Consider the following 23,166-nt stretch of genomic DNA (forward strand, 5'->3'; position numbering starts at 1 on the left):
ACGCACTGATTTAACGCGACCTAAATTGAATCTGTGCGGTTAAAAGTGAGAAATCATTCCAAGCTTTTAGAGGGCTTCTAAGTGGCTTGAACAGTTTTGCTCAATCCACAGTAGCCTCTTTTCTGTATAAATATGCACGCAAAGTTTCATCCCAAAAACCCGAACTGCTCTTCGTATCCACAGCGATGAGGAATTCACGGTGGATGCGCAAGCGTGTGTGTTGGTGCTCGTGGTTCGGCTTCTTACGTTGAGATCTTACTGCTTTTCAGCGTTCAAAGCACCGCTTTTTTGGTGCAACGTGTTTATCGGACTCACTGGAACTCTATACACCGCACTGGTGAGTGTTTCGAAAAATCCTAATCCAAACGCTATATAACTCCCGGCATGTACGATGAAGCTCATTTTATGTACGTATGTGCAAATCAATTGCTCGCTGCTCTGAGGCACCGATAGCACACATGTGCAATATCCTTAGAGAAAAAATGTTTTTCCGTCGTTGGCATCAAGCAGTTAAGACTAGCAGAGAAATTCAATAGGGAGCACTTTGACGATAGCAAAACCCTTAATAGCCGACAAATGCAAGTCTGCCGACAGGAGTCTGCGGATATACTGAGCGCTATAGATAAATCTTATAACTTAAAAAAAAACTGCATTCATAAACTCTTTCCCGTTCAAAACTGCTTTTGTCCGCAACTGTTGGGAATGGGTAGGTACCAAAGTTCAAAGAAAATCAGCTAGGTTCATCTTTAACTCATACAGCTGGCGCACGTCCCCATCATTACTTCTAGAAGCTGCAGAACTGGAAAGTCTCACATTCAGACGTTACCGGGATAGGATGAAATTTTTCTATTTACTCTATCATAACCAATTGGGAATAGACAAAAGTTCATACATTCTGCCAGCTAACCGCCGATCTACGCGCTCATATCACACCAAAAAAGTCCTGGATTTTTCGTGCAGGACGGACGCATTTAAAAATTCCTATTTTCCGCGCACTATTTGCGATTGGAATGCATTATCCGCAGACACAGTTGACTGCCCAACGGTTTCCTCATTCCTCTGCGCACTTGCGCGTAAGTCCTGAGTGACATGTGGCTCCCCCTCATCAAAATGGCACTCATGTTGTAAATACTATCTTGTGTTTTTGTTTTTGTTCTGATTTATCATTCAGCGTCCTGTATCTTGTTTGCTGATTTTGCTGTTTCTGAATTTGTTGATTTGTGTTGTCCACTCCTGCCTAAGGCCTGATAATAAGGCTGGCAGTACCTGTAAATTAAATTAAATTAAGAAAAAAACGTGGATGCTAAGAAATTGTTTTAACGTCTGAACAGTTCGGTTTGATATTGGTAAGGCTCCCGCAAAAAATATCGATAGCCCCTATCCTTGTGAAACTCTGCAAGACAGTTATGACCTCTTACTAAAAACCGAGGGAATAGTGGCCGAAAGCTTGACAGAGAACATCCCATGTAGCTTCTAAGAGGCTTCTAACAAAATAAACAGTTCAGAATAAGGAGCCACGGACGCAACTTATTGGGCTATATCATTTAGCTAATTTCACTAATCTCTTTTTATGCAGGTTCTTTTGGCATGGAAGTTATTTCGGTCCATGCTAAAGTGTACGCGGCAACGGTAACTTAATTGGCATGAAACTGTGAAGGTTCAGTGCAGCATAAATATTGGAGTCAGCGCGGCGCTAAGCACGCGATGTAGAGAGGCATATACCGGCTGAGACAGGCGCCATCCGGGTCCTTGTCACTTAGTGTATCTCATCCCCTCATGTTTTTGCGCCGCGCAGCCACCAAGAATAAAGTCCAACTAGCCGGAATGAGAGTTTTGATAGAGCCTAGTGCCATCCTGTGTGGAGCCCAAGCGTGGCGGTGAGCCTCTGAAGACGGCCGCAATTATGGCCACCGCGCATACTACGTCCACGTGAAAAAAAAAACAGCAAGAAAAGACGCAAGACCATAGGAAGACGCACACAGACTGTCGCCGGACTTTCAACTGAATTTATTAAGGTTCCACCACATATTTATAGCCACTACTTGCGCAGGTGCTCATACATGCCACATTCAACAAAGTCCGGACGTCATTGCTAGCCAGATAAAAAATTCCATTCTTTCTCAGTGAGAATAACGGATGGGTCGCTTATACAAACACGCTCGTTCTTTTTTATTAAAAACGCTTCTAACAGCTCGCGCTCGTGTTTGGACTTCCCGCGGCCGATAATGGCATCATTGTTCAGCAAAGCTGAGCAATTTTTGCACTCCTTGACACGTATGGCCAGGTTGCTCCCTTGACCTAAGCGCAGCGTTCTGTCATGTTCCCTGAGTCGCTCGTTCAAACATTGCGCCGTCTGCCCAATGTAAATTTTCCCACAAGAAGTAGGGATAGCATATACTACCCCCACAGCACACTACGTGAACATTGTTTGGCGCTTAGTTTTGCAGGCAGGTTCTCGCTTGGAGCCGGAGATACGGACGCAAAGGCTGGAAAGCTTTCGGGAGGCCGAAAACACCAAATTCACTCCAAATTTTTGGGAAATATTTTTCAGTCCATGCGAAATTCCATGGTAGTAGGGAATCCCTTCAAAGTTCCTTGTCCTCTCTGTTGGGTGCTCGGTATTGGCAACAGGCTTCTTCATTTTCTTGCCCAAGGTTTCAGCGACCGCCAACAGCAAAGAGGAAGGAAACCCAGAGGCCTTTAGTCGAACCACTTGCTCGGCAAAACTCTGCTGCATGGCATGCGGGCAACTTTTCCTCAGTGCATTTGAGAAACACAGGTTGGCAATGCCACGTTTTACCAGCTTTGAGTGAGGCGAAGCATAAGGCAAAAGCGCCTTTTTATACCGAGGGGCATACTTCCAGCAAACGTGTTCGTCAGCTAAAAACTTGAGTTCTAAATCTAGAAACCTAATGGTGCTGTCAGAGGGTAAATCTTTGGTGAAGACCATGTTCTTTGAACAGGCACTAAAAACAATTAAAATCCGGTCAGCCACAGAGGTTAGCTGGTCAGTTGATGATAAGTTTAAAATGATTAAAAAGTCATCCAGATATCGAAAAATTTTTGCAACACGCTTGTCTTGAAGTGCTTTTTGCAGCGATGAATAGAACTTGGCCAAAAAAAACGTTACACAGTACAGGTGCTACACTCGATCCTATGCAGATGTCTTGCCTCTGTACAATGTAGTTGTCACTGTGCTGTATGATAGTGGATCTTAGGTACACACTCAGCAGTTCCAGGAAAGAGTCGAGGGCTATTCCGCATTTGTTCTGGAATGCAACAACCCCGTTGGTCTCAATCACATCTCGCACTGCTTGTAGAAGCTTGTTCTGCGGTATTGAATAAAACAAGTCCTCTATGTCAATCGAGAAAGCAGCATTGGCGCAGGGAAAACCGTCGCTGAGGCTTTCCACCAGGGATGTCGAACTCCGAAATGCAAACGGATCAGGCGGAACAAGTCCTCCTAAGGCGCGTTGCAAAAACAATGACACCAACTTCTGCCAAGAGCCTTCTTCAGTCACGATTGTCCTAAAAGGACCATGCGCAAAAAGCACGATCAGATCATTTCGCTGAAGTCCGCTGTTTGTAAGTAGTAGTAGCAGTCGTAGTAGTAGTAGTAGTGGTAGTGGCAGTGGTAGGGGTACCCGCAAGGGCACCTTGAGTCTCAAGGTTATGGTGCTTGGCGCCGCCACACACCCTTAGCCCCCATGCCGAAGCTGTCATCCGCACCGTGGCGCTAGGTTGTAAGGTGAAGGGTAGAAATCATGAACGGCGGCGATTGGGGCCATGGTCAAGCCCTGGCCGATGGGCTCTCCATCTGTTTACCAGGCGGGGGACTCCGGGACCTTCCTTTTGAATTAGACGGTGAACCACAGGCGACATTTAGGAACCGTCAATAGATCCATAGAGCATGAGTATCTCTTCTTCTAAAATCCCTATCAGTCCCTGAAAAGAAACCGCACCGATGTAACATTCACCAGTACCCGCCCTGACTATGATCACTTTCCTCATTTCTTAGTGATACACTCCCTGATAGATAATGACCCGTGGCAGCGATGTCTGTTTTCAGTATCGCTCGAACCTTTGAGAAAATGATTGGGAAAAGTCCGAATCAAAGAAACTCTCATCTGGTGACCTTCTTAATGAAGTGTCCCAGAAATACCACTCTTACATCCTTCTGAGGCAAAAGCAGTTTGCTCACCTCCTGGTTACCATCACTCCCCACTGGAATCTAAACACTGTAAAAGGTGTCATATCAGAGCGTGATCTGATCCAAGAAACATAAGCCGACCTCCTGGAAGGCTTCCGAGATCGAGGTGACATTGTCCTTCGTCGCATCACCATAAGGCGGAACGATGAAGAGGTCGTGACACCCCACATCGTCTCGACTTTTGAATGGTGCCGTCTTCCAGACGCTGTAAATGCAGAGTTCCTCTACTGCAAAGCCCGTCCATATATCCCCAACCCGAGAAGATGTTTTAGTTGCCAAAAGTACAGACACGGATCAAAAATGTGGCGGTGAAAACTCAGATGTGCGAAGTGCGGTGCCCATGAGCACCCATCCGACAACTGCAGTGCCGCTCAAATAGAGTGTCCAAACTGCCGCGGGCCACATGCCGCCTACTCGCGATCATGCCAGTAATTTCAAAAGGAGAAAAAATAATTAACCTGATAGTAACAGAAAACACCACATTCTCGGAAGCCCGGAAAAAGCTCTCGCTTCTCTCCGAAAAATCTTACGCTGACGCAGCACGCCGGGGGGCCGGGCGGCGTCTCGTCTTAGTGAGCACGCAATTCAGCATCGATGATGCGCGTCCATTACGGCCCCTCACTAAGCAGCCTGCGGCTGCACTAGACTTCCATGTCCCAGAGGTCAACTTTTCGCAGACTTCTGGGAAAACACAAAGGAGAGGGGGTCTCTCCCTCTTGAAAACAGCACGTCTGATTCCGCGTCTCCACCGAAAGGAATGAATATGACACCAGGACCACAGCTCGGAGGCGCTGAGGGAGGCCCCCATTAAAGGCGGAGTCTTCTAGACCGCCTTAAACCGAAAAGACATCCACCAGTCAAGCCGCCTGATAAAGGCAGCGACATCTAAATAACCAGCACTAATCTTCGCTTCCTCACCAAGAACTATGGCTTTAGAGAGCATTATCCAATGGAACTGCCGAGGCCTACTTAAGAACCTGGATGACATATATGAAATACTCGCGGAATATCAAGCAAGCATACTTTGTCAACAGGAAACGCACTTAAACACAACACACACAAACTTTCTAAAGAAGTACGCAGTATACCGGAAGGACAGGCAAGACAGTGTGCACTCATCAGGTGGCGTTACTATTGTGGTGCAGAATTCAATTGCCTCGCAATGTCTTCCACTGGCGACTTATTTAGAAGCAGTGGCAATACGAGCCCTAACTTGGGGCTGAGTAATAACCACATGCTCCCTATATATCCCACCAGATCATCGGCTGTCGACTGATCAACTCGAAAAACTCATTGTTCAGCTTCACTAGCCATTCCTATTGGTTGGTGATTTTGACGCTCACCACCCATTATGGAGAGGTACCAGAACAGATTCTCGAGGAGCGCTAATCGAAAAATTCCTTTGTCATCTGGCTCATGCATAATAAACGGAAAAGAACCAACACACTTTAATTCAACACACAACTCATACAGAGCTATAGACCTTGCTATTGGCTGTACATTGCTTTTGGCAGCTACTGATTGGGCTGTTATTGAAAGTTGTATGGAAGTGATCGCTTCCCATTTCTTTAAAATATGCAGAATATATCAACCCTAGGGTAAATAACCCTAGGAAGTTTAAAGAACAGATTGCTGATTGGAAGATGTTATGGGAACTATCAGTATTGCCCTGTTCATCAATTACAGAACTAGGCATAGATAAATCTCAATCCCTGATCACACTGGACATAATAGAAGCTGCACAGAAATCCATCCCACAGATATCAGGTAAAACAGGAAACAAACAAAGACCATGGCGGAATGCGCAGTGCAAGAAAGCTCGTCAGGACCAAAATAATTAATGGTCAAAATTCTGCCGTTATTCTACGATTCACAACTTGATAAACTTCAAGTCAGCAAAAACAAATTGCAGGCGTACTCGCCGTACATCCAAACGGGAAAGTTGGCAATCATTTCTCTCCTCTGTAAATTCTTACACAGATACACATAAAGTGTACAGTAGACTAAAAGCACTTAAAGGGCATAGTTAACATCTAATTCCTCTTGTTATCACTGCTGGTGATACATTGGACCACCAAGCAGATGCACTAGGCAAACACCTCAAATAAACTTTTAGCTCAGCACAGTATACAGATTTCTTCTTGAGATACAAGCTAGCTGAGAAGCGCAAACCTGTTCACAATAATTAAAGGCAATCAATAGGAGGGTACAATAGCCCATTTACTTAACAAGAGTTGAAGGTTGCCTTAGGCACTTGTGGGAACTCAACAGCAGCATGCCCTGACAGGGTTACGTATGGAATGCTCAGGCACTTGCATGAAGAATCCCTTGAAACTATCCTGTGCTGTTTAATAAGATATGGTCTGCTGGACATCTTCCAAAAGTCTGGAAAGAAGTGATTATTACCCCGGTATAAAGCAAGGTAAAGAAGCCACATTTGCGGCCAGGTATCGCCAATTGCCCTAACAAGCTGCTTATGTAAGCTCTTTGAAAAAAAACGGTAAATCGTCACCTTGTGCATTTTCGTGAAATCAACTGTGTTCTTTACCAGCACCAAGCTGAATTTAGAGCTAACCGGTCAACCACTGACCAGATCGTTGCCTTCGAATCTTATGTAAGGGACGCCTTTGTGCATAAACAGCACTGTTTATATCTTTTCTTTGATTTGGAGAAAGCTTACGATACCACATGGCGCTATGGTATCATCCGTGACCTGTTCGTCTTTTGGTATCTCGGGAAATTTGCTGTCCACTATTCAAAGTTTTCTGTCTGAACGAAGAAGGTCCGTGTAGGGAACTCGTTATCCAAGCAGTTTATACAAGAGAATGATGTCCCTCAAGGCGGTGTTCTTAGCTGCACTCTTTTTATAGTGAAAATGGCTTCATTAAAGAGCATCCTGCCAAGGTCTATATCCCAGTCCGTTTATGGCGACGATGTACAAATAAGTTACAAGTCATGTAATTTGGCCATCTGTGAGCGGCAAATTCAACTAGGAGTAAACAAAGCAAAATGGGCAGACCAAAACGGATTTAAACTCAATTCATCAAAGGCTAGCTGTAAGCGTACTCTTCACAAAAAAACGTTGTATTAGACCTAAACCCGACATCACAGATAAAGGGCAGTGTATTGCTGTCCAAAAAGCACAAATTTCTTGGCGTCATAGTCCACGAAAAGCATACATTCACCAAACACTTTAAGAACTTTAGACTTAAATGCATGAAATCAATGAACCTTATAAACATCCTGTCCCATCAGTCTTGGGGCACAGATCGAGACTGCCTGCTGAGTCTTCTAAATAGTGCAGTTCTATCACGTATAGACTACGGTTCAGTAGTGTACGAGCCAGCACGAAAAAGCGCCTTAAAAATGCTCGACGCTGTGTAGCACCTTGGTCTGCCGTTGGCTACTGGTGCTTTCCGTACAAACCCAGTTGCAAGTTTGTACATTGAGGCGGACCGATGGTCACTTGAACGACGACGGATATACACAAGTATAACGTACGCTATCAAGGTATTATCTCATGCTCACCATCTATGCAATGCGCTTTTGCTAAACACAACCAGTAAACTGCTGTTTTCAACCCACCGTCTGAAACCCCACCTTTACCCATTAGAGTCGCCACACTTGTCCAAGACATGGACGTACCAGTCTCCAACATTTTGGATACCTCTTCTAAAGACATAATTGCTCCCTGGCTAGTGTATTCAATTGCGACACATCTTTTCGTGAGGTTGGTAAGAATGTGTCACCAATTGGTATAAAACAGCTTTTCCTGTTCCTGCAAACAAAACAGCAGTGCACAGAGTTTTACACTGATGCCTCAAAGACATCCTCAGTTTCAGTGCAGTGCACAGTTACCAATTTTTTAAAACAAAAACAATGAATCGACACACAAGCATATTTACTGCGGAATGTCATGGTATTCTGTTGGCTGTCAGATTCATCCTGGAAAACAAAGTCTCAAGCTCTGTTATATACTTAGATTACTTAACTGCGATTATGGTCCTTTCTTCTGGGAAACCCTGTAAAAGTCCTGTAATGAATTCCCTCTGGAAATGCTTTATGCCTGTACGCAAATTGAACCTTAAAATTACAGTATGTTGGGTACCAGGTCACTATGGAATAGAGGGAACGAAAGAAGCTGATAGGCTTGCAACATCAGGTGCCGTACTGAGTAGGAAGGATATAAAACAACTGACATACCAGGATCTCAGGCTATATATTAGAACTTCACTTCGCAAAGAGTGGCAGCGGGATTGGGATGAACAGAGAACTAAGTGCACACAATAAAACCACGGATTGGGAAGTATGGCACAGAAAAACAAAATAGATTCAAAGAAGTTTCTATCTGCAGACTGAGGATAGGGCACACATCACACAATCGCATATTTTACAGGATACTCCGGCACCACAATGCGCGAGATGTGGAGTCCACATCTCAGTTGTCCACACGTTAATCATATGCCCAAGACTGGATATGCAAAAACGACCGCACTTTCCTTTACTTTACACATTTAAAATTTCAATGCACCCTTCATTATATTTCGGTGATCACCGTATATTCTCATTGGATAGAGTTTTTAAATTTTCAGCTGATGCAGGATTTTTAAGAGAGATTTCATATTCAAAGTAACCTCAGCACGTCCTAATTGCTGAAGAGAGTGCTGAGCTTACCCATAGCTGCCAGACGCCTCACTCCTCTTGCTCAAGCAAGGACTGTGGTTGAGGCTACCTGGCTTCGTCGTTCATATATCACTCCTGTTAGAACAAGTTTTAGGCGCTATACATCGTTTTAAGCCATTCCACCAGATATTAGGCACCCTCTTCAGACTCTATTATCATGCACATATTCACTACTCTTAGGCCCTATACACCTGGTGTTAGTGCTATCATCTGTACACATTTTAGCCCAAGTCGACCAAAAACCTCGTGTTTTGCGCTCTTTGGCCTTAGTTGCCCTTGCGCCATTAAAACCTAGTATCATCATCATCATCAGTAGTAGTAGTTGTAGTGGTAGTAGTAGTAGCAGTAGTAGTAGTAGTAGTAGTAGTAGTAGTAGTAGTAGTAGTAGTAGTAGTAGTAGTAGTAGTAGCAGAAGCAGCAGCAGCCGTAACAGTAGCAGTAGCAGTAGTAGTAGTAGTAGTAGTAGTAGTAGTAGTAGTGGTGGTGGTGGTGGTGGTGGTAGTAGTGGTGGTAATAGTGGTAATATCGAATCAAATCAAATTTTATTCCGCAACAAAAAAGGTTACGAGGAGGGCAGGTAAAAGCTGTGAGAAACAGCTTGAGGAGCCCTGACCCCTTACCACACGGGCAGCATAGAAGCTTGCGGCTAAGGAAGTACATTTGGACAAAACACATACATGAGTTAAGCAACATCATACGAAGAGGAAAGCACCAGGAAAAGAGAAAAAAAGGCCAGTGTACGGCATCATTATACAAACATTTCACGCAGTTATTTTGGTGATATACCAGATATGTGAATGTTAGTTTCTTTTAACACATTAATTTTTAGTGAACAGAGTTTATACAAACGACATAGCTTGTAGTCATACATTGATGAAACCTGAATTATATAGTGCTTCTTACGTAAACCTGCAGTGTGAGAGCGATAAGGGACTTAGGCTAGGCGTAAACCTCTTTTTAGTAAGACGGAAAGTTTACTAATATTTCCACCTGTTGTTGTTGACCACACAAGAAACGCGCAACTTAATAAAGAATAAAATAACGAATTATATATGAGTATGTTAACATACGTAGGGAAGAAGTAGCAGTGACTGCGCAAAATGCCGATTGTCCTGGATAGTTTATTAATAATATAGTTCACGTGATGATCCCCTGTCATGTTTTGTGAAAAGTATACGCCCAGTGATTTAAAGTTTTTTGCCACTTCAATTTCAGAGTTATTTAACAAAATATGAGGCAACTGCACATGTGTATGGCGGCGGTGAAATAATACCGCGTTCGTTTTATTACTGTTAACTTTAAGGCAGTTCATTGTGTCCAGGCATTAAATTCGGACAGTGCGCTATTTGCTCGACTAACTAAATCTGCACATGATTCACCTGAAAAAAACAAATTCGTGTCATCGGCATAGATTATATGATGGGCCGTTTCATCGGTGCAGTCTATCTCATTGATATAAAGGATGAACAGAAACGGGCCCAGTATGCTTCCCTGCGGGACACCAGTTTAATGGCTTTTATCAAGGAATGTTCTCCTTCAATGACGACAAATTGAGAACGGTATTGCAAGTAGGACATAATTCATTCGTCCGCGATGCCTCTTATGCCATAGTGATCAAGTTTTTGTAGCAGAAGTTCATGATTAATTAAGTCGAAGGTTTTTGAGAAATCCGGAAAAAGCCCAAGTACCATATTTATGCATTCAAATTTTCCTAAAATGAATGCTTTTAGGACGAGTAGTGTGAGATCAGTAAATTTGTTTTATGCTAAAACCATACTGGAGGAGCTTATAAAGTTAAAGCGGTCAGTGAAAGAAGCCAGGCGTTTCAAAATTTTTTTCTCCAAACCCTTGAAAAACACAGGTAGAATCGATATAGGACGGTAGTTGGACAAATCATTTCTGTTAACTTTTTTAAATATAACTTTTACTTTCGCAATTTGCATGCTTCGGGGGAAAATTCTCGTCAATAAACTAATATTGCGAATATGGGTAAGACAAAGTGCTGGTAAAAAATTACGGGTTTTACAGGCTTCATTTGAATATTGCCCGCGTCCGCGGATCTGCTATTGCTCAAGGCTAAAGAAGTGGCTACAAACTGATTATTTGAGACTGGCTCTAGAAATATATGGTTGGATTACTTCGGTCATTCATATATTTTAGGTCAGAATTGTGCTGGTGCGAGGGTCAGCAACTGACAGAAAGAAGTCATTGAATGCGTTGTCTAACTCAGCGCCTTGAACTTCTGTCCCATCCTTAACTATGTTAGTTACCGGTTCTGATGCACTATTAATTAGAGTGTCAACTGCCTTCCATACATTGTCTGTGCGTCCTTGTGTTGAGTTGAACAGGTTAGAATAATATTGCATTTTTGCATCACGAAGGTGTTTAGTGACAACATTTATGTATTTCTTGAATTCCTTGAGCTCTTCGGGAAATTTGCTGACTATAAATCTCTTGAAGAGTTTATCCTGATGTTTCATAAGCTTGAGGCTTTCTTTATATACCCATAGTTTCCGACTTTTTTGCATCTTTTAAACGCCTTGATCGGGAAGCACGGAAAGTATATTTGAGAGAACTTTTCGATAAATAAATCGTATGCTAAGATGGGGTGCTCTCTGTAAACACATCAGTCTAGCTTACTCTGATTGAGCAGTCTCTAAAAGCAGATACGTTTCAGGAGTTTTGAGTCTATAGGAATATTCAGAACGCAGTTGTTTAGGTGTAGTATGAAATTGACTGACGAATTAAAATACAAGCAAATGTTCGCTAATATTGTTAATTAAAGTGCAGCTCTAACAAGGTAAGCATCGAAATTGCTTATAAACAGATCAAGAAGTGTTGCTGATTGTGAGGCGATTCGCGTGGGCGACGTTATGTAGTTTTGACAGGAATGACAGTTCAGTAATGATTCTACTTCTGTCTTAGCACTGGTATCAGCTACATGCTGACGTTGAAGTCACCACCTTTAATAAGTGCGTATTTTCTTTCACTCACAAATTCTAAAAGAGAGTCTAAAAAGGAAAAGAACAGACAAACATTATTTGAAGGAGGGCGGTAACAAACACAAAAAACAGAAGTACTACATGTAATAGCAAGCGTCTCGTAAAAAAGAGTGATGAAGCAGAATTCGGGCATAAGTTCGGCATCTATTGAGGTTGAGGTTAACATTGCTACGCCACCACCCCTCTTTCATGTACGATTCATGTAGTAAGATTTGTACATTGGAAATGCAAACACATCCTCTTCAGAAGCAAACCATGTATCTGAAAACATCACAACACCAAAGCGCATTTGCGCCTCACTAGAAAAATAATCAAGTTCATCCTGCTTATTTCTACCCGATCTAAGATTAAAATGAACACAACTACAGCATTTTTGGCAATTGGTATCATAGAAGCTTTTAAGGTGTATAACATCTTCTAGCTCATTTGAGAAGGGAAGCATGATGAGAGGAAACTGAAAAGAAACATCAAGAGGTGGTGCTAAGTATATTCATATCAGAGCTTATAGAGGTCAGCAGAACAACAAATGACAATGGCTCTATCACCCCCTCTTTTCCTTACAAGAACCTTCCCGTTGCAATGCCAGGAAAAAACGATAGTCATTGTTCTCTGTCCACTCTTTTACGCAGTGAAGAAAGTCTATATTTTGGTGCGTCATGTTTTCAGTGATCGAAACACCAGATAAATCTTTTCTAAGGGCTTTCCGCTTTTCCAGCCGCTGATCACGGGTTGGCTGTTGGGCAAACCGCCCAATAATTCCACGCACTTTATTCGGTATTGAGGGAAGTCTATGAATAGCGCAGATGTCGTTCCCTGTCAGCTCTGGCATGTCTACAGTCTTGGCTACATTGTTCAACTTAGACAGCAAGTCCTCGTTTGGCTTAGCTTGGATGCTGTGAACTTTGTTTTGCTTCCTGCTACGAAACTCAAGATCATTTACAGTCGCTTTCAGCTGCTCAATATCGCCTGAAGTGCAAGCAGTCTCTAATTTGTCTACACGTCTGTTCAAGCTAATGATGTCTTTCTCTTGTTTAATCTGCCGGTTCAGGATGCCATCATATTTCTGGGACAATATCTCAATAGAATCGTTGATCTCCCCAACTTGAGCTGGCAGTCCTACCAGAGAATCGAGCCTTCGAGTTAAATCTACCAGGAAGATAGTTAGCTAAGAGTCCGTGCTCGATTTGTCCCCACATTTGGATTTTGATGATGGACGGCAGGCTACATACACATCGCCATGTCCTGCGGGTGCTCTCGCCTTTGGTCTTAAAAGTTGACTCTGACCATCCAAAGTAACTACCAAGGTGGTTAGAGGACTCTCATACGCTGCACTTCAGGACGCGTCCGTCATCTGGCAGGGGCTCGTCGCAGGACTGGCGTGTGTTTGCCATGAAAAGTAGTCCAGAGGCGCAACGAAGCATTCAGACACATGGCATGTAATAGTCTACAGCGCTGAGCAAATCGCACAACACGGTGGCAACGGCGGTAGTAGCAGCGCAGTGTTTGACCGGAAAATAAGCGAATTTACCAACCTGGATATCCAATAAAGAGCAGATAAGGCAAGCGTCCTTCCACCACCGCCGCTGCCGCCCGTGTGTCCAGTTGCAATTCCGGCAACCGGAAACGCGACAATTTCCGCGATGCCAGTGACGCCAGTCAAGGGGCAGTTCCGCAGTCACAGCAAAAGTTTTCAGCTGAAGTTTGGGGCGTGGAGAATATTTGACGTTGAAGAACACGTTAAAAGAAGACGTAGCTTTGAAAAACAGCAGCAGGCATAACGGCTTCAGCAAGCCGCGAAAACAGTGACGCCCTCACCGGCACAGAAGTCGGAGGCTAACCTGGACAGGAAAAAAAAGAGCAGATAAGGCAAGCGTCCATCCACTACCGCCGCTACCGCCCGTGTGTTCGTTTGCAATTCCGGCAACCGGAAACGCGACAACTTCCACGATGCCAGTGACGTCAGTCAAGGGGAGTTCCGCAGCAACAACTAAAGTTTTCAGGTGAAGTCTGAATAGACAAAAAAGAGCAGATAAGGCAAGCATCCTTCCAGCACCGCCGCTGCCGCCCGTGTCTAGTAGTAGTAGTAGCTGTAGTAGTAGTAGTAGTAGTAGTAGTAGTAGCAGTAGCAGCAGTAACAGTAGCAGTAGCAGCAGCAGCAGTAGCAGTAGCAGTAGCGATAGTAGTAATGGTTGTATAGTAGTAGTAGTATTAGTAGTAGTGGTAGTGGTAGAGGTGGTAGTGGGGGTGGTGGTGGTAGTAGTAGGAGTGGTAGTGGTGGTGGTAGTGGTGGTAGCGGCAGCGGCAGCGGCAGTATAGTAGTATAGTAGCATCATGGTAGCACAGTAGTATAGTAGAGTAGTAGTAGTAGTAGTACGAGTCTCTATTAAGGCTCAACACTTACGCGCCTGAGACGTCAATGGCCAAGCTGCCCATGCAGGCGCTGTTCTTCGAGCCCCCGCGGTGGCTGAGTGGTTATGACGCTCGGCTGCTGGCCCGAAAGACGTGGGTTCGATCCCGGCCGCGGCGGTCGAATCTCGATGGAGGCGAAATTCTAGAGGCCCGTGTGCTGTGCGATGTCAGTGCACGTTAAAGAACCCCAGGTGGTCGAAATTTCCGGAGCCCTTCACTACGGCGTCTCTCATAGCCTGAGTCGATTTGGGACGTTAAACCCCTATAAACTAAACCAAACCAGGCGCTGTTCTTCAGCTTCAACTCCAAGCCTGCCCAGCCAGGTCCCGACAGTTTGGGAGGGGGTGGGAAAGAAACCCGATTGCAGATCAACTGGCCAGGAGTACAAACAGTGGGAAAGGTTGGTATAAGGGGCAGGGCAGTTGGAACGTGGAGGATCGCGACGGAATTCGAGCAGATAAAGCCGTGCAGATGCGGTAAGTGTGTTGAGTTGAATCTGTCGAAAGATGTAAGCCTCCCCGCATAGAAAGACTGGGATGATGGTTGGGGTAGAGTTTCCGGTCGGGGCGGAGAGTGTTGTAATACTCTTTCATGATGACGCGAAGGGACTGTATCGACCCGCCCCCCCGAGGGTCTTGGCCAGGGGATCAATGGTGCCCAGATAACCTTAAAGGGCGAGCTTATTAGACTGATCATTGCCGTCAATCCCCGAGTGCCCAGGGATCCATCGGAGGAAGACAGGCCAATGCTGTACCGACGCCAGTGCGACCTCGAGTTCCGTGGACAGATGTGGTCGGTAGTGTTTTGATTGAATGGCACTAATGGCTGCCTAGGAGGCATAGTTAGGCACAGGTCGGAGTGAATGAAAATGTTCATCGGCGTGAATGATGAAGAAGATCTCGAGCGAGAGAATCCGAATTGTTGAAGTAACGCGTAGTTACGTTGCAGAAACCCGTGTTAGGTCTTTAAGAATGTACAAATAATGCGGCACGTGGGACACATTAAACACACTAGAATACATGCACAAGGTGCGTCAAACAATTTGATGAAAACATAGGCTGCCTACACTTAAAATTATTTGCGCAGCATCACACTGAGGCAGCCGCTCTCCTTCGCCAGGCACCTTTGAGGGCCCTCGTGAAGATAGTTTTGCGTTTTGCCTTTGTCGACGCGGCGCCTAGCATCGCGCAAGAAGTACCTTGGTTTGGGATAGTTGGTGCATAGCTTTTTGATGATGTCAGGACGGCGCGAAAATAACAAGGACAAAAGAGGCACACGAACACATGGCGCCTGTCTTGTTGTGTTCGTGTGCCTTTTTGTCCTTGTTATTTTCGCGCCGTCCTGACATCATCAAATAGCATCGCGCATCTGGGCTCGGAAGCATCATAGAGTACTTTGTTGAGGAGGGGCTTAATATGGTAATTAATAAAAACTCTTATCTGTAGAGGGGCGTGCTGTAGCTACCTGTTACTAGCGACCCATTGTTACACTTTGTCGATTTGAGAATATAACATCTCGGCAAAAAAGAGATTTGGATTTCCGAACAATAGTACCAGCACCGGTATTTTCTTATAGCGTAAAGCAATATCTCGAAGAGTACGTGTTGCAGCAGAAAAACAAACTAGTTGCCATGTCTGCAGCGCATTCACTCTACTATTTTCATCGCTCCAATCCCAAAACACGAATAAAAATGTAAGCTGCCTAAGGCGTTGCCAAGGTGCTCTTAGCCCGCCTGATAACTGCTAGCACTTGCTAAAAAAGCACTGAGTGCGGCACGAACTGCCCTAGTTTTTGCTTACAAAGCAGTGCTGATTTCATTTTTTTCGTTTTTTTCTGTAATCTCCAAGTCAAGACATCTTTCTTCGGAAGTACTAAAGACCATGAAACAATAGGAGTAAAACGTCCCAACAAATATTCCGCTCCGGTTTGCGTATGGCTTTCAGCGAAGATGGTAAATTTTTATATAAACACTATCATGACATTCCTTAATAAATGTTACGCATGGCTAAGCCTGTTATATAACGCATTTCTTCAGAAACGCTTGAATAATTATTCCAAAGAAGGAGAAGGAATGAGAAGGGCCGGCTGTGCGTTGTTTACAAACCAAGCAGACCAGCAGCATGTATTATCCAGGGCACAGCTGTGTGCCGCTCGCCCTTGGGCGCCTACGACGGTCGGGCGTCGATGAAGGCATCTGCACAGCTGGTGTGGCCGACTGAGAATGCTCGAGGACATGTTGCAGAGAACTATCACTCGTCAAAGATACTGTGCATTGGTGAAAGGCTTACAAATATCAGATGTTGGGTGCTTCCCCAAACATTCTAGATGTTCTCGAAAACGCCCTGAAGTTATGCGCCGACCTTTTTTCTAGTCAGCGCGATCGATTCTGGAAGAATGACATGTGGTTTTGTCACGTCCAATCAGATTGCTGAACTTGGCTGTTTATACGTGTTCGTTTGGGTTCTTTTCGAAGCGCAATAGCTTTTCTTAACACGTTTTCTACGTATTAAAGACGAATTATCTACTCTACGTTGGTACCACGCGTCAGGATTGTTCAGGCATGATCTGAACTGTGCACCACTAACAGGGGGAGTTTTATTATTGATGGCAAAGGCGGGATTGCATTTTCTAAAGTTTTGTAAAATGTGAGATTTAAAGGCGTTCAAGTACCAAGGACTAACAACAGTAGCGTCTCTGCCGAACGCTGCCGAGCTATTGCTTTTAGTGTACACTGTTTCTCAGTGAGCAGTTTGCGTTCCAGTTGCCCGTCTGCTCGCCGGTTTTCCTGTCATCCACATAATGTGACAGTGTGCTCGTCTATGTATGGTACCATTCTGTGCCGCCAGAAATGTCACGCTGCTGCCATTTTACGACCGTCTTCAAGCAACCAATCTCAGTGAAGCTGCGATCTCATTGAAGCAGATACCATGTCTTGCCTCTTAGCTAAGTTATCTGCCCTTACGACCCCTGATTAATGGTCTTAGCTCTGTAAACTCGGATCCATACCTGAAACTATATATACCTACCAGAATGACACTCTTTACTGCCACTTCCTACGCCCTGCCGGAACTCCTTTGCTGCTCGTCATTCCCCCACTGCTCTCATCTGCCCTTGGAGAACTCTATGATCTTCTGACTGCCGCCGGAGACATTAGTGTTTCCCGCACGTACACTTGGGTCCGGCGCCGCTTGTCTTCATCAAATTTATATCATAATGCCAAGCGATACGTCGTTGCTTCCAACCTGTGTCAACGTAGGAAGAGGCCCTGCAAGTCGCCTGGCGGTCGTCTGCAATTTAATGGGGGTATCCTGGAATCTTTTTCCCGAGTTGGCATTGATGTTTTGGCTCTTTTGCCAGATCGATATCTGACAATGAGTAGATCGCTGTCGCAACTGGCTGTGCCACTCGGTACTCCATCGCACGTGCTTTTCCTAGAAGCTTCACTGCCGAAATCACGAATTTTCTCCTGCAGAACGCCATTCTTCATAACGGTGTTACTGTTTGACTACTCACCAACCACGGTCGCTGTTTTCTAGCGTCTTCGAAGACATCCTCTATTCATGTTCAACACTTTATAAGCCCGCGACAGCGTATTATTCACAAACCAAAGGGCTTACCTAGTGGCTCAACCAAATTTTGGCCGACCTTGCCGTATGTGGCCTTCGCATATAACTCTTCGCTGCATAACAGACCGGGCTATTACCGTTTCTACCGCTAGTTTGGTAGGCAGACCACCTTGCCCTTGAACACTATCCTACCCTCTACCCCAGACCCCACCGCTTACGTTTGTGACGGCATAGCAGAAGCCACCCAGTAGTGCCAAAGGCAGCTGTGAGCTCCAAGCTTCACAAGCTTTCGAGAAGTTCGCCATCGACCGTTGACACCGCGAAGGCGACCACGAACTATCGTGACTCATCCTCCAGCGGTACCCTCCTAGTCGCGTCGGCCTCTTCGGGAGGTCACTTTCCCATTGCAGTGACCCTTGTCGTTGATGTACCGATTGGTCGATGTCAGCTATAGAATCGCTCCCATTGCACCCTCGCCACGGTACCCTCGCGTCGCCACCAACAGCATGCACGTAGGACGACTGCAATCCTATCATGCCATGCATACGTAGTCACATTAAACCCGGAACGGCGCTTCTGCCACCGGTGGTCATGCGACGGATAGATTACGACTAAAAGAGCACCCATGCCACGAGTTCTTTTGCTTCAGAAGCGAAAGAAGACAGATGAAGGAAACGACGCTCTAGGCGCTCCTCGCAGCTGTCTTGGCTGCATTCACTTTTTTCTCTAAATACCCGTAATATATTTTACCCGGAACATTATTAACGAATTTCTTTGGAGGGGTTAGTCATGCTCAATGCTCCTAGCATATGGACGGAATCGGTAAGAAAAGGCACAGTATGAATACACAGAATAAGGTAACACAAGCACTGGGTAGCTGATGGATCTGCGTAGTGGGTAGCAGGGCTGTATAGAAACGAAAAAAATCAGTGCTGATGTGCAGAACAGTCGGAAAAATTATGTCCATACTTGTTCGCCTTTTGACGCAAAGCTCGCAGAAAACGACAAAAGACAGTTTTAGCTGTGCGTACGCAAGTGCTTGCGTACGCAAAGCGCTACGGCGCTGCGTACGTTACGCTGTCCGCTCCGAAGTATAGTTTTAGCTGGCCGTGCCGTAGCGTCCCTCAGGCGCACGTGGCGCCATCTAGTGACAAGGCGTCAAACCACATCAACGCTCGGTTGAAGAAATTAAATCCGTGATTACTGATAACCAGTGTGAGTGCATTGGGAGCCTTTTTTCGTTCCAAGCAGAAAAACTATGAAAACCGAAGAAAATGTAAGAACTGGCTAAAAGCTAGAAAACTGCTTCGCCAGGTGTCGTTGCTATGAGGAAAACACGCTGCATATAGTTAGGCCTAGGAGCTTGAAAATAACCAAATTATCTAAAAAACAGGGGCTAGTTATCGCTTATACCGCTACGTGTGGGCAAGATTAGGCGAAATAAAAGCGAACCGCTACCATTTGAGCGAGCTATTGCGTCGAAGAATCCAGCGGCGACGTGTATTTATTCCAAAGCGGGCGAGCAGGGCGCCGCCATCTTGTCAAAGTTAGCGTACGCAAGCCACGCAAGCGCCGCAACGCAAAGTCCGCTGGCTAGCGTACGCACGCAAGACGCAGGGCTTGCGCTTGCGTTCTGCGCATGCGCAATACCGTACCCGCAAACTCCTTGCGTACGCTAAGCCGTTGCGTACGCACAGCTAAAACTGTCTAAAGACGAGAAAGATACAGACGACTGATGGCAGCGGCATGCGTCTGTGTCATCCAGGTTTTAAGAGCGTGAGCTCTTGCTCATTACGTTTCTAGATTTCGTTGGGTCTGCTACCACAATGAGATTACAGCGCCATTTTTGGCATCAACTAGAAAACAGCACATCTCGCATTGAGTCTCGTAGCGCCATCTACAATAGCATTGTAGAAACAACCACCTGCCGCGTGAAAATGATGACGTCACGGTCCAATCTGGTGGATAGAGATGGAAATATGCGAGTATTATATCAGGCGACGAAATGGCGGCATATTTTCGGTTTCTCAAATCCAAGATGGCGGCCATTAAAATTGGTTGTTCCCTGCCATCCCTTTTCCCCCTCCAAAGATATCCTGTAGCGGTTAGGAAAGCTGTCCCAATACGGGAGCGCTACATATGTATGCATTCGGTCCGTTTTATACACTCCCACAACAAAGGGCACCCGTCCGGGGACAGGTGTGTACCGAATTTGGTAGACAAATGAAACCCTATGTTTTGTGGTGTAGAAATAAAACCACAATTAAATAATGGGTAAACAATGTATACATGCAATTACTTATTGAAGTGTTACCACAACGCACCGCAAGCCGAATTCTAGGCCCACCTCTAACCCCCCTCCCCCTCAAACGAAGCAAATAACGTTTGGGATGTATCTTGAGGGGGTGTAACTCGACAACGGGCAGGCGTGCACCGTAATTTCTCTGATACATAGTGCTAGGCGTCGATCCCTCCTAGGCTGCCTTGATGCACGCGCCTCCGCGAGCATCGAGGCACCCAAATCACTCCGCTAGGCGGCGTGCGTGCACGCGTAGCCGAGCATGGTGGCAATCTACCCCGTTTCAAAGGGACGCTCTTATGTGCCATCCATCCATCCGTAATGAGCCGTCTCCCTCGGGAGCTGCTCGTTTCGCCGATACCACAGTGTTTTTGAAGAATGACATGGATGATCCCAAACCATCGACATCTCACGCCGTGGCCGAAGAATATCTTGGAAATAAGTCCAAGAGATCACACATACTCGAAACCACCCTTTAATTTCATTGATATCAATTTTAGTAAACCAAAAAGCTAGCGCTCGTTACTTCAACGCCTTACAGACGGTGGCGGCCTTTTTTTTCTTCTTGAAACTATAGCCTATATCTGAATAGGATTCCATTATACAGGCCTTCAGTGATTTTTCTGACGTTCTGTTGCATTCTTCGACTAATACAAGAAGTACCTATAAAACAGGCCAAGGTAACAATTACAATTTCATGTAAAAACAATGAATAATTGTATTCTAATCGAAGGGTAGGAGCATGCACTACTGTGGATACTCGTGGAATACTAAGTAAAACTTCAATTGTAAAAAAATTTTTGTTTGCCCTCTCTGATTCAGTAATGCAATCCCGCTGTCCTTTATTTAGAGTAATATAAATCAAAGGCTTTATGTATCTGTGCACGTCCTTTTATTTAGTTATTCTTTTATGTGTTTTTTTACCTTTTTATTATGTTTCACTTTGGTGATCCGCGTCGTGTGCTTCAGGCATGGTTTTACTGCCGACTATGTCTGTAAAATGGGCCTACATTAGCTTCAGCTCCTGGCCCATCATTTTCGTCTATGCATAGGGGCATTCATTCAAATAAATGAATGAATGATATAGATAAGCGTTTATAGCTTAGCAGTTTTAGAATGAGAATTATCAGCATAAATATATTCATTACAACTAATGAAGCACTTATGAAAATGATGGAAACATAAAAGAAGCTAACTGAGAACAACCGAACGTAACTGATCGCGATCACTTCGACAAATTTATTTCAGTCACTGCCAGGAAATGTTTCGTTGAAAGTGGGAGGATCCATCTGCTTCGTTTATTTTGTGTTCTACTTCTTAACTAAGCTACATCCCATTGACCAACTTGGGTTACTTGTCGAATAAAGTAAAACTTTTTTATTCTGTATATGGCTCCAGAGTGTAGGGGATTTGAAATGGGAGATTAATAGTAGCCGGCTGCTGTCGCTTTCCATAAGAGCCACAACTCGCCCTGCTTTTCTGCATGCCACCCGCGCGGTCGAATAGTGTAAACATTGCGCTAAATACCACAGAACGCACCACGAATGCTGTAACATGCTTTTATGTCCTCATTCTTTCTTCATTGCAGGGAGGTCTCCGTGGTGTTGTGTGGATGGACTGCATGCAGTTATTCTTCATTCTCTTTGCACCAATCACAGTAGTCTCAAAGATTATCATTGATTCTCTGTCAGCGAACTCAACAGTGCCAGCCCTGACTAGTGCAGACTTGAAAAAGTATATGGGAAAGTAAGTAGTCCACTTATAATGTGTTGAGAATACTTACTTCAGTGGGTTGCAACTGGCACCTCGTGAAAGTCTGCTTCTGTGAGAAAGTATACTTTATTCAATAATATAAGAGTTTGTACGTAGCCATAGCGCGAACGCCGCTTTTTAGCACATCGGCATTAAGAAAGTGCAGCAGCGCTTCTTCTTTGATCGAAACTTAAAATATATCATGCACTGATAAAAATCTCGCGTTATTGTAGCTTCAAACTTAGTACCTTATTTATGGATCTGGCAAAGAACTACGAGATTTGTCGTATAACGGGAGGTTAAAATAAAGTTTTAGTGCTTAATCGTGGGCAAGACACACATCTGCCAAAGGATTGTTTTCCACTGGCTACCAAACCCGTAGACCACCGCGATAAAATACGTAGTTTGATGGGAATGCCTATCGTTCAGAAAGAGCGCGGTGTGTAGCGGCGTACATTCTCCTCTGATATGAATCCATTCATTTATGCGATCTGAATGTAACACGTAGAGCGCAGCATGAAACGACGTGCGGGTTACATACGGCAAAGCAGAAAGTCGCCTCCCGAGTAATTTTCAACATTTCTTCAACAGCTACAGCTTCGACCTGACGAATGACGAAACAATATGGGCGTGCTTTTTCGGCTCCTGTGCTCTGGCAACATACCGTATCTGCTTGGACCAAGTCGTTGCTCAAAGGCTCATGGCGTGTAGGACACTGGGACAGGCTCGAAGGTATGAGCTCTGCCTGAAACAGTCTTCCGCTTTGTTTGTATCTTACGTGCAAAAGAACCGTTACTTGAAGTCACTGCCCTCCAGGTGCGTTATTAGATTTTTTCGGTGCAGTGAACCAACAAAAACAACTCTAACTGGTTCAAACATGCACAGAGAAATCAAAAACTTTTCAGTCTATCCTTTAACATTACCTTCAGCGTGGGTGTCATGGGTGCGCTATTATAATGAATCCCACGAACGCTTTGCAATTAAAGCTCTTCGATAGAAAAGTGAACGAAATTCTGCATTAACTTTACTCCGGGCGTAACATCGGCAAACAGCACAAAATATAATACTTATTCACTCCCGGTAGGTTAGCGGCACAAGACGAGAGGTAGAGGGGCGATTTGAAGGAATTCTACTGTATGAAGTATGCGTCCGCAACCTTTAGTAAATGCTCGCAAGTGGCATGCCCGTCGAGCTTCTAATGCGGACGATTGCATTCAGAGTTAATTTTATTTAATGAGGCGTAGA

The 23,166-nt window shown here is 44.8% G+C and overlaps 1 protein-coding gene across 1 annotated transcript in view; it reads left to right on the plus strand.

Annotated features, from left to right (window-relative positions):
* The window catches only part of LOC144098081 (sodium-coupled monocarboxylate transporter 1-like), a 149,527-nt gene that overhangs the window by 12,009 nt on the left and 114,352 nt on the right, over positions 1 to 23,166 (plus strand). Inside the window, exons 4-6 of the mRNA XM_077630635.1 lie at positions 270 to 337; positions 21,758 to 21,915; positions 22,513 to 22,653. Coding sequence (XP_077486761.1) covers positions 270 to 337; positions 21,758 to 21,915; positions 22,513 to 22,653 — 367 coding nt within the window. The remainder of the gene's footprint in view (positions 1 to 269; positions 338 to 21,757; positions 21,916 to 22,512; positions 22,654 to 23,166) is intronic.

The sequence above is a fragment of the Amblyomma americanum genome, chromosome 7 (assembly GCF_052857255.1).
Source record: "Amblyomma americanum isolate KBUSLIRL-KWMA chromosome 7, ASM5285725v1, whole genome shotgun sequence".
NCBI lineage: Eukaryota > Metazoa > Arthropoda > Arachnida > Ixodida > Ixodidae > Amblyomma > Amblyomma americanum.